The 19759-nt window shown below is 42.4% G+C and overlaps 2 protein-coding genes across 2 annotated transcripts; one reads left to right on the forward strand and one right to left on the reverse strand.

The window, feature by feature from the left end:
- Positions 1–3345: 3345 nt before the first annotated feature.
- LOC4339645 (3-ketoacyl-CoA synthase 4) lies at positions 3346–5764 on the reverse strand. The gene is made up of 2 exons (XM_066310477.1): positions 3872–5764; positions 3346–3776 (listed from the first exon to the last, which is right to left on the reverse strand). Exon 1 carries the CDS (start codon positions 5451–5453, stop codon positions 3909–3911), a length of 1545 nt encoding a protein of 514 aa, XP_066166574.1. The 5' UTR covers positions 5454–5764; the 3' UTR covers positions 3346–3776; positions 3872–3908.
- An 8568-nt stretch (positions 5765–14332) lies between these two features.
- LOC4339646 (iron-sulfur cluster assembly protein 1-like) lies at positions 14333–17768 on the forward strand. The gene is made up of 3 exons (XM_015782334.3): positions 14333–14737; positions 15884–15938; positions 17260–17768. Exons 1-3 carry the CDS (start codon positions 14404–14406, stop codon positions 17387–17389), a joined length of 519 nt encoding a protein of 172 aa, XP_015637820.1. The 5' UTR covers positions 14333–14403; the 3' UTR covers positions 17390–17768.
- The last annotated feature ends 1991 nt before the right edge of the window (positions 17769–19759 follow it).

Raw genomic sequence — 19759 nt, forward strand, 5'->3', positions numbered from 1 at the left:
ACACGTACTGGCGTGATTTGTCGTGTGGCCTGTTATTTATCAGCGTAATGCTCTACACGTATGACAGGGGATTCAGGGATTGTGTGCCTTGTGCTCCGTGCTGATGAATCTTCAGTAAACAAAGCGATTAAATTGTGCCACATGCCTGCAGCTAGCTAGCAGCATTTCTCTGCATAAGATGAGAGCAAGTATAATAGTAGGCTATAAGCCGGCTAAATGCTGAGATGGAGGAGAGAAGAGAGGAGAGAGAGGAGAAGCGGGCTATAAACTTATAGCCAGCCTGGACACAAGAACCAATAAACTTTCTAAGAGAGACAAGTGGATCCTATATTAATTGTAAAGAGCTAACTATTATATAGGTAGACTAAGAGAAGGCTAAAAAAAAACTTATAACCAACATGTTAGCTGTATTATTAGCCTTGCTTTGAGGGGGTGTGCAGTTCTGTGTGTGTTGCGTGGTGAGGGGAGTGCAGCCAATCCGGCCGAGGAGATCGTCGTTCAAAAAGTTGTCCCGACACGGCCAGAGTTAAGCCTAGAGATTGGTGGCCTCATGTCCTTTAGTTTTTGATGACTGATCCATGAGAGAGAACACGGAGGAAGCAAGCGGCCGGCCAGGCAGGTATCTTTTGGAATTTGCAAGCCTTTTCTCGCTTCTCCAAGTTTGAACCATTCATCCCTCGATCAGCACTACGACTAGTTGTTGTTTAGTTCAGTGCACCACCTTAAAATTGCAGTTAAGTGCATGTAATCCTCTCTTATGTACAGGTCGTAAACAGTAGAAAAATGAACAGCAGAAGCAGGTTGAGAGGAGAAATCCAATGTTTTTTACACGTACGCTTCTCAAACCACTAAATAGTATGTCTTCTCATAACAAAAAAATCTCTACGAAAGTTTATTTAAAACTCATATTAATCTACTAGTATGTTTCAAGCTTAAAATAATTAATACTCAATTAATCTTATGCTAATGATTCACCTTGTTTGGTGTATATTCTCAATATTTTCTAATCCTCTCCTCCCAAACACTCCCTAAGCAATCAAAATAATTTACCTAATAAACTTTTATACCTGTATTACCGACAATTTGAGAGCTAAGAAACCCTCCAAATCAACTTAAAACTAAGTTATAAAATTTAAATTTAAGATGCGGGTAATAAGCAAACAAGCACAGTCGATCACATTCACATGCATCGATCTCGTGGACTCCTGCCGATGTGGCACAGCACAGTCGACCAGATGGATTAGTACTATAGGACTAGCAAAAATGCATTCAAATGATTAGGTCGATATGACCATATCATTAGCAAAACATTGGTCTCGGCCGGAGGATCTACTCCGCTAGGATCGATGCGGAGAACGTACGCCGCCATCATATCCAACCCAACAACCCATGCCGGGCTTTGCTTGCTTTGGCGCCTAACGGTTGGCGGGCCCACGTGACATGACCCATCAGTGGTACTTCCTGCGCCTTTTGAAACCCCGCTTCCGGGGCCCACGACCCGGCCCACCTAATAGCTGGCCTCGGGCTCGAGATTGACTGACGCTTTTGTCCCCCCTGCTTTCGAGGGCAAATTAAACTTGGGAGTAGTGAAGGAGTTCATCCGGAAAGCCCAATTGCACATCTAGGAGTAGGGAAGGAAAAAGGGCCCAGCTATGTGCTGGGCCGAATCTGGTTTCAGCTGGATTTTATTAGCCCATCCTTGACCAGCCTGAAACACTTGGTCAGGCCAGCCCATGACACTCTGAGCCCGGTACAGAACACACACACAACCTGGCCTAATCGAGGCCCTGAAACGGAAAGTAATGTTGCAGATGGAATGCATTTCACGACATGACAGCATCCGCTTCTCTCCGTGAAAATACCGTGCAAACGCATAGGTACAACTATGATCACCTTAAAAAAAGTAGATCGATATATTTTGGAATTGATAAAGTTATCACTGTCTTATTATCGACAAGTATATCGTCTATCACTAAAAATATAATTGGCCGCAAATACGAGTATCTTTTTTCTTAACACATGAAGACGCGCACACGCAAAACACAGGTGTCACTTTCGATATTGGTGGTCGTTTTCTTCAGCATCGATCTATAGCAAAGCATGCAGACTGGTCATGAATCATGATATTTGTCACGAAACCTTTGACGCCGTTGGTCGTTTATGCACGTTTCTTTGACTCGACGCATGCGCCGTTGATTAGTGCTGTGTGTTTGTTTGTTAATCTTTCGATGAACATATTGGACTAGCTAGTATGCTATCAACATATCAATTAGGCAATTACCATCAAAGGATGGCAGCACTTGGGGCCACATTGGCATTATCTCAATATCTCGGAATGATGTGACCGAATACAAGGAACATGATGCGGATCATGATTCGCTGGATCTTGTTTTCTATAGTAAAGAACAGTGCAACACATGCGCGCAAAAGATTAGTGCAAAATTGAGATGATTATTGCACATGGATGCATGATGCAGGAGGGTTCACTGTCTAATACTATGACTGCAATTTTTCTCTCCGACGAGACCTGTGTGATTTGATGATTGATCAATCTCTCTGTACACTTAAGGTCCATAAATATATCTGGCAAAAAAAAAAAGGGTTCATGAATAATATGCATAGTGACAGAACACCTATCACTTTTTTTTTCTATAGAAAGCAATTAAGATTCATCTTTTTGTACCACACAAGGTACAATGGTAGTTCAAGTAACATAGATATCCCAATCATCATTTACTCATTCAGTACGTCAACATCTTAAAGATGAACTACATGGCACAAAAAATCTTGTCAGGCTGAAGCAGATGTTGATTTGGAGAGCATGACTCTTTTGAACAGAAGACCATGAACTATAGCTGGGGGAGGAAAAAAACAACTGCTTGATTCTTGAACTTCCTGTCACTGAAATGAGGAAATTCTTTGTTATTGCACAACGTCGAACCTACTTGCGAAGTTTTTCAGCACATCATCCAACGACATGTAAATAACTAACAAGTTGCCTTTTCTTGTTATTGAACTTCAGTTGGTATACCAGTGCACTCTTGCTTACGATAGGTTGAAAGCACATGGAAGGAAAGCATTGACCAGCTTGATTATCACATAAAAGAAAAATTAGATAATCCACCCTTAGCTGGGATGTGTGAGGTAGACACTGATGTCAAATATAAGGATTGAAACAAGACATGTGTGAATTTAAAAGAAACAACTTCCAGGAGCATCGATATCTTGTTGTATAGTATCTGATGAAGTATACATTGATGTCAGCTACAAGGATTGGACGGCATTTGCGAGAACTTCAGGATCACATCCAGCTAAAAACCATTAATACATCAGGGCCAGTGGTAATAGCTAAGCAAAAGGAAACTTCCAATTGAACATGACAAATACACAGCACATCGATCCGTTCATCATAGGTTGGCAGGATCAAAACGCCCTTGCCACTAACATCAATCCCATGTGACAAAAAAGAAGGGAAAAAAATAAAAGAAATAGAAGAAGAAAAGAAAAGGAAAACAAAATTCGACCTTTCCTCTGGACCACTATGGCAGTATCTAGTGGAGTAAATGACAATCGGAAGCAATGGCTAAAGAGACAACAAAGTGTAGTGTACATAATACAACAATAGGAAGGCCTACCGATGACCTCGTCAGCAAAGCTCTGCTGCTACTCTGTAAAACTTACCTGATGATCCATGAAGTACAGACCAGTGTGATCACAGAGTAGAGAGCAGAGTTGGCAGCAGCAAAGTCTGGAGATTCTTCCAATGCAATCATGTCCTATAAAAGCAAGTGCCATTATGTCATTCTCACTAACCAATCTTTTGAGGATTTTTGGTTTGATCCATGATGATAAACGTTTGTGTTTGTTGCACCAATGGAGGAGAAGGATGGATGGATGGATGGATGGTGTTATTGCTGCGTGTTGTTGTGGGTGGCGAAGCCGTCGACGAGCTCCACCGGGTAGCGGTCAATGCAATCCTCCCAGGGGCTCTCCGGCGACGGATTGACGTTGCGGAGAGCGTGCCAGACGGCGCTGTTGCACTTGAACCCGCTGCCGAACGCGATCTGCCAGATGCGGTGGCCGCGGCGGACCCGGCCCTTGGCCTCCATGTAGGCGAGCTCGTACCAGATGGAGCTGCTCGACGTGTTGCCGAAGCGGTGGAGCGTCATGCGAGAGGCCTCGACGTGGACCGGCTGCAGCTGGAGGTTCTTCTCCAGCTCGTCGATCACGGCGCGGCCACCGGCGTGGATGCAGAAGTGCTCGAACGCGAGCTTGAAGTCCGGGATGTAGGGCTTGATCTTGGCGTTGAAGAGCTTCTTGGCAACGAGCGTGGCGAAGAAGAGGAGCTGCTCGCTGAAGGGCAGGACGAGCGGGCCGAGCGTGGTGATGTTGGTCTTGAGCGCGCCGCCGGCGATGGCCATGAGGTCCTTGGACAGCGACACGCCGGTCTTCCCCTCGTCGTCCTGCTCCTGGTACACGCAGTTGAAGGCCTTGTTGTCCGCGCCCTTGTGCGTGCGCACGACGTGCTTGAGGGCGTACTTGGCGCGGCGGCGGTCGGCGCCGCGGTTGGAGAGCAGCACCGCCGCGCCGCCGACGCGGAACAGGCAGTTGGGGATCAGCATCGACTTGCGGTTGCCGAAGTACCAATTCTGGGTGATGTTCTCCGTGCTGACCACCACGGCGTAGGTGTTGCGGTGCACCTGCAGCATGTCGCGCGCGAGGTCAACGGCGATGACGCCGGCGCTGCACCCCATCCCGCCGAGGTTGAAGCTCTTGATGTTCCCCCTCAGCTTGTACTTGTTCACGATCATGGCGGAGAGGGACGGCGTCGGGTTGAACAGGCTGCAGTTGACGACGAGCACGCCGACGTCCTTGGGCTTGACGCCGGTGAACTTGAACAGCTTGTCGAGCGCCCCGAACATGACAGACTCCGCCTCGGCGCGGGCATTCGCCATGGTTGGTTCCGGCGGGATGAGGTGCATGGCCTCGGGGACGTAGGTCTCCTCGCTGAGGCCAGACCGCTCGAGGATCTTGCGCTGGAACTCGAGGCAGTCGTCGGAGAATCCGCACAGCTTGGAGTGGTGGAGGAACTCGTCGAAGCGGACCTTGAGCTTGTCGGGCGGCTTGTAGCAGGCGAAGTCGACGAGGTAGACGGGGCGTGGGCGGGTGAGGACGTAGACGGTGGCGCCGAAGACGAGGACGGCGGAGAGGACGAGGACGGAGACGAGGTTGTACTGGAGGTGGAGCCAGAGCTGGCGGAGATCGTCGGGGTCGGTGCGGCCGGCCTCGAGGACGATGACGGCCATGAGCGGCAGCAGCAAGAGCGTGAGGAGGTGGGTGATGAGGTAGTGGTACCCCAGCTTCACGTACTTGAGGTTCACGCTCTGGAGGAAGTCCGGCAGCCGCCGGTGGCTCGGCGTCGCCGCCGCCGCCGCCGCGTCGCCGCCGTTCATGGCTCTCGCCTAGATCTGATGGCGGAATCAATCACCCGAGTCAAAGATGTGGGTGCTCGTCCGAGATTGCGCGTGGACTGGACTGCCTGCCTGGTGGATGAACGGATTGTTCGGGGGCGGCGATGATTGGGGGGCAGCTGGAGAAGAGTGGGAGCGGAGGAGGAAACGGATGCGAGGCGATTCCGCCGCCGGCGGATGCGGATGCGGCGGCGGCGGAGGAGGAGGAGGAGGCGGAGGCGGACGCGGACGCGGTTGTTTGGGGCTTTGTGAGAAGGGAGAGGTGAGGGATGGGTGGATAAATAGAAGTAGTTAACCACAGGCGAGGCGAGGTGTGGTATAGTTAATTTGAAGGAATTTTTTCAGGGAACCCCTCGAAGTGTTGGAGTATTAAAGACCGCAGGTTTTTTTTCCTTTTCTGGAACCCCTCGTAGTGTTGGAGTATTATTGCGATATTAAAGGCCGCCGGGTCTGCCTGTTCAAGCGATCCCATTCCCTCCCTTGTTAATGTGATTGTATTTAATAATAATGTTGTTTGCTTAGCAATAATATTGGGCCTACATTGTTTATTAGATTTTCACTTATGTGCTCGAATCCTCTAAACCAGTAGTTTTGGATGTTCCACTGCACTATTATACAATTTTTTGTGAAGTTTAACAGCTGACATCAGTTTTTTTTTTAATTCTGTTCATTTTTCGAAGTTGATAATTTGAAAGTAGCACAGAGCTGATAGTTTCATATACAGTCCTAAGTAGACTATAACAACGAGGAAAGACAATTAATATCCAACTATTTTCAAATAGACCGCTAATTGGTATTTTTGGTAATGCACACATGCATTGTTAACTTTTACTCATACAAGAAAAACAAATACTCGCATATTTTCATCTTAAAACAGTCAGTTCAGATTCCTTTCAAAAGAAACCAAAAGAAACAGGCTCAAAATTTTGCAGACAGGACGAGATGCCCAAACAGAAATCTCTGTTCTCACCAGGGCGTGGCTGAAAAGAAAGGCATGACCAGAGTGAAAAAAAAAAAGAAAAGAAAAAAAAAGGGCAAAAACTCTCAAAAGAGTCAGAGAGAAAGGAAAGCCCTAGGCTAGGCATCCGGTTCCCAGGCTGTGGCCCCACATGCCAGTACAGCCACGAGACGCAGCGTGTAGCCGACACGTGGGCCCCCACGCGCGTCTTCTCGTCGCACCTGCGGTTTTGTCGGCCATCGGATCCAGCGGACGGCTCCGGCTGGTTCGTCGCCGGTCCAGTGGACGGCGGAGATTCTCCCAAGTGAGTGAGTGACGGATGAACAGATCAGAGGAAAAAGCGGCCGGCCGCGTCGTGCGATGAGAAGATGTGATGAGCAGTTGATCGCGACAGCGGCGACGTTGCGCGGTCACGAAGAGGGAGATATATGGGCGGAGTTTAGCTCCAAAATTTTTCTTTAAACTATTAACTTTTTCATCACATCAAAATTTTCCTATACATAAACTTTCAATTTTTTCGTCACATCGTTCCAATTTTAACCAAACTTTCAATTTTAACTTGAAAACACACCCACGGTGTGAATTTACGTACCCCTCCTGTTGCACCCGTGTGCCATTGTCGTACTCATCCTTGCAAAGGGGGAAAAAAAGAATTCCAGCTGAAAATAGTAGTTGAACAAACGTACCAACATATACTATCCAAATATGACCTGTTTGGTTGGAGGGAGTTTTTAAAATGGATTGGAAGTTTAGAGGGATGAGGCTATTAACTATTTTGTTTGGTTGTGGGACATGGGAATTTTAGTGGGATGGAGATATGGAATTGAGAAATAAACTCCCTCCTTTTCAATACCTGGGTAGGGGCAGCTAATTAGGAGAGAATTTCTCCTTTACTTTGCCTAAACAAATCTCAGCCATCCGTTTTCATTAATGATCTAATCTCCAACTAAACTCCCTATCAATTTCCACCACCTCTACCAAATAAGAGACTGGGATAAAAAATCAAATTCACATCTTAATCTCACCATCAATTCCCTCGTGTAAACTTCCAATCCCCTTCCCTCAAGTTGCCAAACAAGCCAATAGGGTTTGTTTGGCTGCATGATACGAACAACACTAAAAGAGTGCAGCCGAACATGCCCATAGACATTTTTTCCTTATCAAAGGGTCTGAGCGAGAGTCTGAGCCCTTCATTTTCATTAATAGAAATGAGACTAGAATATAGAGGTAGCAACAGAGTCTTAAGAGTCTTTAGATACCACAAAAACAAAAAATAATAATAAAATAATAAAAAAGACAGAGCTAACTACTTAAGGAAGCCGTTTCGCTTATTCACGGAATAAGCAAAACGGTATCTTTGCAAACAAAAATAATTTGTGAATAAAACTTTTATACACATGTTCTTTGCAATATAAAAGTAAAGCCTGAAAAATAAACTTCAATGAAAAACCCTCAAAATCAACAAATTCAAATTTTGGTTGATAAGTATAAGTATAAGAAAAAAGATGATGCAGCAGCTATATTACACAGTAAAGAAAATGTATAGCACTGATCTTACAATGCATTGTTACTGAACAAGACCATAGTTGCGGGTGAAATTTTGTAAAAAAGATTATGAATACAAATGTGGTAAGCCTAGACCTATAACATTGCTCATGACTCACCCCCATTGGTTTATTTTGTATGCCTGCAAAAATTCCGAAGTAGGAATAGTAGGTGACATTGTCAACTCCCCAAAGAAAAAAAAAGGACGTTTGCTATTAGTTTGATGAAATTTGCTCAACAAACTTACCTGCTGGGTTGGCTGCAGTCTGCACTCTCTCAACACATGATTAATCTGGCCATTGACGCATGGTTGGCATCGGGAATTTGGAAGTTTGAAGGAGAAGACGATCTTTTTTGTGCAAAATAATGTTTTGAGGAGAAAAAAATTTCGAGGAGAAGACAAAGTCGCTGCACCTGTCCAAGCGTCCTGTTTGATGTGTAGACGACTTTGCAAGTTAGCTAGCGGTGGCCACTGCCAAGAAAATTCCGACTTTGCGACGACTCGACAAAACGAAAGGAAGAAATCGCGAAGTTTTCCATGGCCATGCACGTCCGATCTTTCTAGAGGGATGAGTAAAGTGTGACATGAGGTTTGTTTGAGAGTTTTTTTAATTCCGTTGTACTCCGTAGCTTCTCTAATTTTTTAAAACTCTTTTAAATAGGACTTCCTACTCCAATAGTTCATTCTACTACCCTCGTAGTATGGTTCAGCTTTTTTTTTTCATATTATGTAGGTGTAATAAAATTTATATAAAATAAATTAGAAGATGGTTTTCTCAGTTTGTTTAGATTCTCATCAATTAGATTTTCACTATCTGCTACTCAGAATTTAGAACTCCCAAAAGAAACCCATAAAATTTCATCAGACGATGCTGCTCTTTTCAGGAAATTTCCGAGCCAAATCGGCAACCAGACGAGCAGCCGGGAGAGCGAGTTGGTGAGATTTGGTTAAGTAGCTGCAACCTGCAAATACGTAGTCACTGAACTTGTCTATCCATCCAAAGTCATCTGAGAGATTGTAAAAGAGTCCTGAATTTTTGTGGCAGTTTGTTGATCTGATCACAGAGACAGCAAAAGTGGATTAACCACTGGAACATCCATTAACCAACTGGACCAAACTTTCACATAAACAATCATGCATCTTCTTCGAATCAGAGAAAGCAAGAGAAAGACAGCGAATTCAATTCATCCCCTCTTCTTCTTGGTACAGAAAGGGACGTGACCAACTTAGCATTAATGATCTCACGGCAGCACAGTGAGAAGTTGACAGGTACTGAGAGAATTGCTGTGATCATGCCATGCAAGATCAGACATCCTACCTGCTCCAGCGTCCAATTCCATCAGAGAACAACAGGTTAGTTAATACTTTCAGAGAACAACAGTGTATTGGAATGTTCTTGAATCTAATCACATTGATGAAGGGATCAATTGAACAGCGGTGATTCGTTAGTATGTATCTTGCTCTTTGATGATGCTGTCCTTGTCTCTTTGAGTTCAGCTTTGATGGATGAACTGATAGGTTCATCATCGCCAGTCGCCACTGTACTTCTTTTTTTGTTGTGATATCTAAAGCTAACCGAATACCTGGAGTGCATCTCTGAATTTTGCTAAGATTTGGCTAGCAGTTTGGAGGCAACAAAATTAAGGTTAGGTCTGCGAAACGAAAATTGCATATGTGGTGACCAACCAAAACCCATCCAAGTTTCGAAATTGATTGTTTAGCATGAAGAAGTCAACTAGCTAGCTATTTATACCTCCGTTTTTTAATATACAACACACTTAACCTTTTCTTGTCTCAAACTTTAAACATCATTTTTTAAGAGAAACGAAAATAGTACCGTCAGAACTTTCATCAAAATTACTTTAAGCATATCCATTTGCTTATCTATTTGCAGAAATATTTCTAAAAACAGAAATATTCAAATGAATTAAAAAGCAACCTATGTCGTACTCTCCCTGTTTCACAAAAAATAAAATTCTAATAATGAATCTCGAATTTTTTGTGAAACTGAGGAAGTAGAGTATACTATTAAAAAGCGGAGGGAGTAGTACGGTAGTAAAGTTAGGTATAACCAATAGGTGAGGAGTGAGGACCATTGAGCAACACAGGATATAGTCATTACATTCTCAATTACAGGCAAGTACGGCATGTCTGTGACTGCAGTGGTGGAGGAAGCTGACTGGTGAGCAGTTGGTAGCTTTGACAGACTGTACTGAATCTGGAGATAGCAATCCGAGAGACCATGTTCATGACACAAAAATTCCGGCCTGGCAAATTCAGATGATTTGCTAGACCAGCTTGGGACCATGTGAGACAATCAGATTAATTTGCCATAATGCAATTTGGTTTAGAATGCAATGGCAATTTACTGGTACAACATGTTTTCCAGGTGGCATGTGAAAAGAGGATATAATGCAAACCTGTCAAAAAGCTACGCACCCTTTTACTGTTTCAGGCCTTTCAGAAAACACCTCCTTTTTGTAACAGAAACAAGCAGGACAAGCACTGTAAACTCAATGATGCTGCAAACTGAAGAAAATACTCAAAACTGAAGAAGCATCAGAAAACACTGTATGGCTGTAAGCTTTCATCATTGTACGAGTGACTTTTGGACCCACTATCTGACCATCTTCTCACTCCAGTTGCTATACAACAAAGAGATGCACAGATAAATTGAATAGACAAGGCAACTTTTGAAAGAGCAAGATAATATTTAGACAGTTTTTCCCTAACTATTTGGGACTTTTTCTAGTGCATGGTCTTGGAAATGTCCCCCTGTTACCACCAGCATCAGGCATCCAGGCATGTGCAAAAAGATTCAGGCCTACTTCTTGGAGACAATGCCTCATCGATCTTGCAAAGGCATGGCAACTCACCTTGCAGACGCTACATGCCATTGCCCTCTAAAATAAAGTAACTTTAGGTGTAAGATGCAACTTGTAACATGAGCTGTTCCTCTTGGACACATAAAAAAATGGAAGGGCAGAAGGTCATGCAATCTTCAGTTAAATATATCACCTACATCTGGAGCCTTAAACAAAAAGGTTTACTTGCATGGATGTTTGAGAGATATCATAATCTTCACTGAAATAACAGAGATGAGCATAGCAAAATTGTTTGGTATAGTAGTGCTATCACACATAGCAATTTGAATTTTCAAACTTAAATTTGGAGCCGATTTTGAAGTTTTCTCATCGAAGTTTATTTTTCAGTCTTCGCTTTTAGATTGCTAAGAACACATATAATAAAAGTTTTATTCACAAATTACTTTTTGTTTGCAAATATATCGACGATGGCTCTGGTACCCCAGAAAAAAGTTGTTGCAGCAACTCCAACGAGAAAGTTCAAGCACTCTACTTTGGTCAAATCTTCAGATAGAAGAATGTTCAGTCCAGAAGTGAGCCCGGTCATCTAGAATCTGGCTGTGTTTAGTTCACATCAAAATTGAAAGTTTGTTTGAAATTGGAACGATGTGACGAAAAAGTTGAAAGTTTGTGTGTGTAGAAAAGTTTTAATGTGATAGAAAAGTTAGAAGTTTGAAGAAATAGTTTCGAACTAAACTGGGCTTATGTTTTGAAACAACATCAGTTGGCAACCTTGCATAGCGTCGTCCACATCCTTTCTCCAATATCAGAACACGATAGTAATCTTTTACTTGTTATGGCAGCATCCAATCAGTAAGATAGTAAGTGCAAGGCTTCTGAAATGGACATGGCGATGGATCGATTCTGAAGTTGACGTTCCACCAAAACCTCTAGAAACGGTTAATGTAAGTTAACCTCGCAGCTAGCATGGTGCATGGGGCATGCCAAATCAACGATTAGGCCAAAAATCGCAACAATTAATCAACACAGAAATATTTGCAACGTCAGACGTAAGTGTGGATGGGATGTGTAATCATATCTGATTCACTGATTTGACAAATCGTTAAACATTGTAAGGTTAGCTTAAAAATAGCTAACCATGTACTATTTTTTTTGTTGAACAACATCTGTATACCCAAGGCCTCTGGAAGACAGCAATGTCAAGTTATATAATTCTTGTCCTGGATGGATTGGTTATTTGCTGACGATAGAGAGCAGAAAGGTCAAGAGGTCACGGATGTACGTATCATTAATTATCTTAATCTAGACTCTGCACTTTGACCAGATGGACAAGCTTTCCTAAGAACTTTCATGAGCAGAGTTTAGCAGCCATAACTCGTTCCTGTCTTGCGTCCGTAGCTGGTGGGTTGAGCTAAGGTTGATATCCAAAGAAATGTGAAAAGACAATAAAAAATCATGCATAATCTTTTATATCAGATAAATAAGGCAATAAAATTTGTTGTTTAAAAGTTAAATCTGAAACATAGACCATAATATTTCATAAAATCAACTCTAAATTTAAATTTTAGCTGTGTCTAAGCCAACAAGCAGATAACGAAAGCGTGTGTAACTGGTTACTGTAGCCATGAAAACATGGTTGAATTAAGCTAGCTCGATGATGCTGTTGTAACGTGCATCGTTTGACATTTAGAATAGATTTACTGATTTAGTCCAAGAACCATCGTTCTAACCTCAATTTTCCTTTTCTCCCGCAGGGAATGGCACCTCAATTGTCATCCATCCAACAAGAATTTCAACACTTAATACCAGCTTGGTGACGCTGTTGTAACGTCAATTGTTTGACATTCAGATTAGATTTAATACAACAACCATATAGTGGAGTTTCTAACCTCAATTTCCATTTTTTTAATGGGGAATTTCAAGATTTCAACACTTAAGTACCAGCGAAGTGCCGGGCGATTTCTAGTTGGATGTATACGAACAGAGGGTACGAATTGATGCAAGCAAACCACTGTTTTTTCTCGGTCTGATGCTAATATAAATTCGTGCAGATAGTACAAGAACCATATAGTAGAAATAGATTTCTGAGTGAATTATTATCATGGGCTATCTACTTGATTATAAAGATAAATTAAATATTTTAAAAAATAAGTTAACAAAACAGGTTAGAAAAAAAGTTTAACCAATCAGTAGATTTTTTAAGTAAATTACACCCACAGTGCAACAACTTGAGAGCAATAAATGTCTAAGTGCAACAACTTGATAAATGAGTGTATTATATAGTGCAAGAAATATTCTGGGGCAACAACTTATGTAAGTACGTGCTATTTTGGTTAACAAGTACTAGGCGAGTTATTTTCATGATATTAATATAACATCATATAGCAATTCTATAGATATTGCCTAATCTTAGCAATTCTATGGATATTACCTAATCTTAAATTTAATATTTAAAATTTACATGGCACATCCAATTCGCATCACCGGTTTGATTTTTTTATTCACCTTCTGAAATCTCAATTGAAGTATAATATTTTCTACATAGTAAAGATTAATTGACTTTCAATTATTACAATAAAAAAACTAAATATGTTTATGCAAATCCGTACAAGTATAGTAACAAAATAAGTACTAAAAAATTAAATATGTATATCAAATGCTCAAAATAATTAAATTGTCATATCACTTCTTAACTTATTGGACTAAAATGAAACCGTCCTCACAAGTTGTTACACTCGTACGGTAATTAGAAAGTTTTTGCGCTAAATTACACCCTCCTGCCTTGTTGCACCGCAAATATAATTTACTCTTTTTTTAAGAAAACATTTTTGAGAAGAATGGATCAAATAAACTATAACAATAATGTGAAGAAGCAGCCGAGAAGAACGGGATCTAAGCTAGCTCGGTGTCGCTGTTGTAACGCGGGTTGTTTGACATTGAGATTAGATTCAGTACAAGAGCCATCCGGTGGAATTTCTTGCCTATTTTCCCCCCTTTCTTTTCTCAGGGAATAGTACCTCAATATTCATCCATTCAATTTCAAGTTTGCACTCACTCAATATCGATGAAGTACCGGGCAATTTTTCTAGTTTCGATGCAGACGGACAGGGGATATGAACAGAATAAAGAAAACGGCTGTTTTTTTTTTCTCGAACCGATTGCCACAAGAAATTCGTGACAGTTACGTGCTCTAGAAAATGAAATGGACAGGGTGACTACGAGATGAAGTCGAGAGTGACAGAGCACGTGTACACTTGGACATGGACGTGTAGAAGAAGCAGGCAAGCAGCATATAGCCCTGATCTGATGACCTCGAAAGTGAGGAGGCCCAGGCCCAAATATCTGTCAAGAAAATCACGGCCCAATACTACAAGGCCCATATCTCTCGCACGCTGAACCGAACCGCCATTCTCCCCCGCGGAGTAAGCCCGCCCACCCACGTGGGCTCCACGTGTCGCTTCTCCCGAGGCCCACGAAGCCACTCCATATCTTCGCCATATTTAGCGGAGCACACGCGTTCGTGGCGAGAAGCAGAGAGAGGAGAGAAATCCAGAGACGCCTCGACCCCTCCATCCCGATCAAGGCGAGAATTCGTCGGCGACGATGCTGCGCGCGGCGGGGAAGCGTCTCCTCGGCGTTGGGCTGCGCCCGGCGGGCGGCGGCGCTGGAGAGGCGGCGGCGGCGGCGGCGGCTTCGGCGGTGGCCGTTGTGAGGAGGAGGGGGTACCACGAGCGGGTGGTGGACCACTACGACAACCCGCGGAACGTGGGGACGTTCGACAAGGACGACCCCGACGTGGGCACGGGACTCGTCGGCGCGCCGGCGTGCGGCGACGTCATGAAGCTGCAGATCCGCGTCGACGAGGAGTCCGGTAGGATCGTGGACGCCTGCTTCAAGACCTTCGGGTGCGGCTCCGCCATCGCCTCCTCCTCCGTCGGTGAGTAAACCTAGATCCCCAGTATCGGTGTGCTTGTGAAAATCTGGTGGGTAATTGTACGAATGATGGAAGTGACTGATGTCGCACTTGAATGTGGCGATGAAATTTGTAAAATAGGGAAGTTATTGTAGGTTTTGGTTCCATTTCAATCAAATTCTATTATTGCAAAGCCCTTAGTATTGAATAGTGCCGTCCCCGCTAGTTCAAAATTACGAATATGCCTACCTGAGCATTGCAATATTGTGAATCTGAGAATTATAGTAGATGGCTGAAATTGAGTTTGACTTACTTTTTTGTGATGCTATTGGTTCTAATATTCTACGCTGTTGCCTTAATGTGTTCATATTAGTTTTTATAGGGTATAGATATATCGTGTGGGCATTGTATATTTGTAGATATCATATATCCTAACACAGAAATTCCCATTTCCACGGCTAGTATCCAGATTACTTTGTGGATCCTATGTCTTATGTTAGGAGACAAGGCCAACATGTTAGGAGAGCAGTCACTGAATCACTCACAAGTTGTTTTGAGGTTGATCAACCAACTGATTCAGTGACTGCTCTTGCTTACTATGTTAAGATTTGAGATAGTGATAAGCACTCTTATGTTGAAAACTGCAAATATCTGTACATTATTCCATAAATTCGCATTTAGCAATTGAACTCTGTTGACCTTTTAATTGTTTGCAAGTGTCTTTTAGGTAATAACATGAGGACGTGCCGTTATGTATCCAATTAATTGCTGTCTCCCTAACATGTTGGACTTGTCTCCTAACATGTTGCCATTATGTAGCCAATCTAGCTGTCATTGCGGTCACAATAACATTTGACACACTTGATATGCATTTAGGGTGCACCAAAAATATATTGACTTCAATGTTTAAGAAGCCGAAAAAGTTAATTTTGCATGGAGTGTCAATCAGTTAAACATACTTGAGATACAATTTTTTTTGGGTTTAGAAGTCTCTTTTAGATATAATATGCGTGCTTATGAAGTTATAAAGTTGAAATGGCTATTGGCTGGCTCTCTCTAGACTGCATAGATACAATTCTTACTATCATGCATGGCTTTTCCTAATATCATTATTACTATATTACAATTGAGGTTAAAAAGTTTGTCTCTCTAATATAGTTTTAATTTCAGCCAGTGAGTGGGTGAAGGGAAAACAAATGGAGGATGCAGCTTCAATCAAGAACAGGTAAATAACTGCTGTACTTGCTGATCTAGTCCTTTTTTTTGTGGGGTCTTTGTTTTCTTGTTGATGTAGTCTTTTCATTATATGTTAGTTCTCAGCAATAAAGGTTGTTTTCTATGTTAGTTCTCAGCAATAAGATTCATTAGTTTCTTGTGAGATACACTAGAGTGTCCTCTAGATGGCTCGGTGGTATGGGCTTCAGGATATGGGCTTGATTTTTTTTGCAGCATTGGTAGTCATAGGATATTTTCTGTTCTTATTTGCTTGATGATATCTATTTGCTTTTATAGATTTGAGCACAATGCCTGATTGCTGATTTTTCTTGGAAGCATTGGCTGACTCATGGTAGTGACTACCATGTCCATTGAGTCTGCAAATTCATTGAAAATACCAGGGCAAATGTTAAATTCATGTATCCTTAAGTTTTAGCCTGTCTTTTTTACTATAGTTTGCTTGGAGTTTTAATGGTTTCCAATTGCATGCCTGGGACAACGACCGGTTTTTCTGGTAGTGCACCAGCACATCTACATTTATTTTTACCTCTTGCGCAGCTGTACCCTGCATCTGAATGTTAATTGTCGGAACTTCATAGTAATACTTCAGGACTGCAAATTTTATCTAGTGTAAAATTTAGTACCTCAATACTGATTGGAGAAGAAGGAGAAAACAATAGAGCAAACTGATATAAAAGAGAGAAGTTTTAACAGCAAGCTGAACCACTTTATCTTCTGCAAAACCCACCCCAAAGTGTGTTGTCCAGGCCTGCAGTAGGCAGTAGGCCCACATTGGTGTTCATCTCATATCTGTGAATGGTTAGATGCAAGATAAGGCATCTAATCCAAAAGAAGAATGGAGGTGGAAAACTTAGGTCTTCTAAATCCCGTGAAATTCCCGAATGCTTAGTTATCTATTAACTAAATAAAGTCATCTATTTGATGTTACAAGTTCTCTCTTTTATGTCAGCTTGCTCCATTGTGCCTTGGTATTAGGAGGTACCAAATTTTTTTTATAATAGAGAATTATTACTTTCTGCATTTTGTAAATGTATGATACTATTAATATAAATGTCTATTTGCACAAATATTTATAGAACATATGAAGTTCGAAATGAATTTAAAAAAGTCAACGATGTCATACATATAACCAGAGGTAGTACATCTCAGGGATCGTAGGCTCATCCCTCATTTTTAGGAAACATCCTTTACCATATTATTGTGAGTTTCACTTACAATCCTATTGTCTTCCGCCTGTGGCTAGCATTGCTTGGGCACAAGCTTTATTGTGCTCATTGGAGTTCTATTGACTTATCATGTCCTGTTTTCAGTGAGATAGCGAAGCATCTATCGCTTCCGCCTGTAAAGCTCCACTGCAGCATGCTTGCAGAGGATGCAATCAAGGCCGCCGTGAAGGATTATGAAGCGAAGAAGGCAAAGTTGGATAAGGGGAACGAGTAGACATCCTAAAGAGAGAACAGGGGATAGTCCAGTAGCATAGCATGTACTAGTATCATAAAATGTGTGATGATGTTTATATTGCCACGGAAATAAACGCATGCAACGTTATAGTTTGTATTAGGCAAAGCCTGCCCCTGGCAGCGGTTCGTCCAGCTATAGTACACCACATGTTGTCGAAGGTGTACACGAAGGTATGCAAAACTTGCCAGTGTCGTTTGTACCCAAGTTCTGTACATGAAAAGTGCTTGATACTGGTGAGTCTAATGTAGAAAAGGCGTTTAACCAACCTGTAAATGATACAGTACCCTAGTATTGTAGTACTTCGTCCGTTTCACAATGTAAAACTTTCTAGCAATACACACATTCATATATATGGTAATGAATCTCTACGTATATTGTAGGATCGAAACACAAAGAACTAAACCAACCAGAGGGGGATGAATGGTTGGTATACCCAAAAACCCAAAGTTTTTGCGGAATCAAAAGTTACCCTTAAATTCGACGGATCACGGTAACCAGTTTGACCGCCTGGAAGTCGTCGTTTGACTGAGATAGTAACACCGGTCGAACCGCCGAGATCAGCTCCTGCCGTCTGTAATCGTTGCCGGTCTGACAGCAGGTACTCCGTCGGTCTAACTACCGCGATGCTGCCAGTCTAACCACCGATGTCTCGCTGGTTGGGCCGCCGCACCCGAGAAAACACAAATCGAAGAACTCTCGAAGTAGATGTCTCGCCGGTTGGACCGCCGCACCCGAGAAAACACAAATCGAAGAAATCTTAAAGTAGATAACACTTTATTACTCTTATATGTGTTTACAAAGTGCAACAACAGACTACTCACCAAAATCTCGACTAAATTCGAAACCCTAACTAAATGCTCTCAAAAGTGATACCGGGAAGCCTCACACTCCCTCTCTATTTATACACGAGGTAGGCAGCCTAAAGCCACGAACCAAACTCATACTAGAAGTCCTAATCCACCTAGGAAACCTTCTCGTACCAGAAACAAACTTTACAAACTCCAATCATAACAAATTTGGACTCCTTCCAAATTCAACTCCGTATCCCATGTGCACACAATACCTCCATCGTATGCCATATGGAATCTTCACCAACCACGTACATTGAACTCTAGCCTAAGCATCCCGCATGATATCTGACCGTCACGGACATCGCCTTATCCCCAAGTCAACTCCCGATCCATCACCGGCAATACTCTCCCGAGACATCGAGTCACCTACACATGAAGCAAATAAAGAAACCATATTCCAAGACCAATCTATCTCCAACTTGACTCATTAGTAGCAAACAACAGTATTACATACACATAGTATCCTTCTAGAAAACATAAACATAAAACAATCACGGATATCCAAACAAACAACCCGAAACCAAAACCAACACAGGGTCGGCCGATCAAACCGCGAGCTGGCCGGTCTGACCGCTCGATAACCGCCGGTCTGACCGGCAACCCATGCCCGGTCTGATCGGACCAAATCCAGCAATACATGTTTAACACCTGTAAATCCAATCATCTCCAAAACCACTTCGTCAATAATCTTCAAATATGAAAACCAATAATCACATATGTCAATTGTTCATCACAGAATAATAATCAAAAACACCTTTGATTTTACACATATATGTGTTTAGATTCATTAATATCTATATAAATATGGATAATGCTAAAAAGTCTTACATTGTGAAACGGATGGAGTATATGTTAGAACATAGTCAAGGGCTCAAGGCTGCTGCCTGTTGTGCAACCCTGTCCTGTTTCTTTTATCGGGGCTCTTTTATGATTGAAACGCATATAGACGTCGATAGTCCATTTCACAGAGGCATGAAACATGTGGCGTAATCTGTGGACTTTGGGCTGCTTACGGTTACCAGCAGAAAGCTAATGGGTTTGGCAAATGTGGCTTCCAGCAGTAGTGGTGCATTTGCACTTCAGCTAGCAGCTGGAAATGAAACAGTTTGGTACAGACGTTACGCTCTTCAGGATTCAGGAACGTGGTCTTGTTTGTAGCTATGGAAGTTGGGCACTAGAGTACACGGTTTTCATTAACTCGGGTTCACTCGATAAGATACTTGCAGAATTAAACACGAGTACCCTCACTCTCATGCACCACGCAAAAGCTTAAGATCCATTGCAACCTTCAAGCCTGCAAGCTGCTTATCCAAGCAACAATAGTTTAAGGAATAGCAACCATATATCTTTGCCTATACTCCATCCGTCCCATAAAAAATGAATCTAAGATCAGATGTGATATATTATAGTACTACGAATCTGGACATATGTATGTTCAGATTCATAATACTAGGATGTGTCATATCCGGTACTAGGTTGGTCTCTGTTCATAAAAAAA

The sequence above is a fragment of the Oryza sativa genome, chromosome 5 (assembly GCF_034140825.1).
Source record: "Oryza sativa Japonica Group chromosome 5, ASM3414082v1".
Taxonomy (NCBI): Eukaryota; Viridiplantae; Streptophyta; class Magnoliopsida; order Poales; family Poaceae; genus Oryza; species Oryza sativa.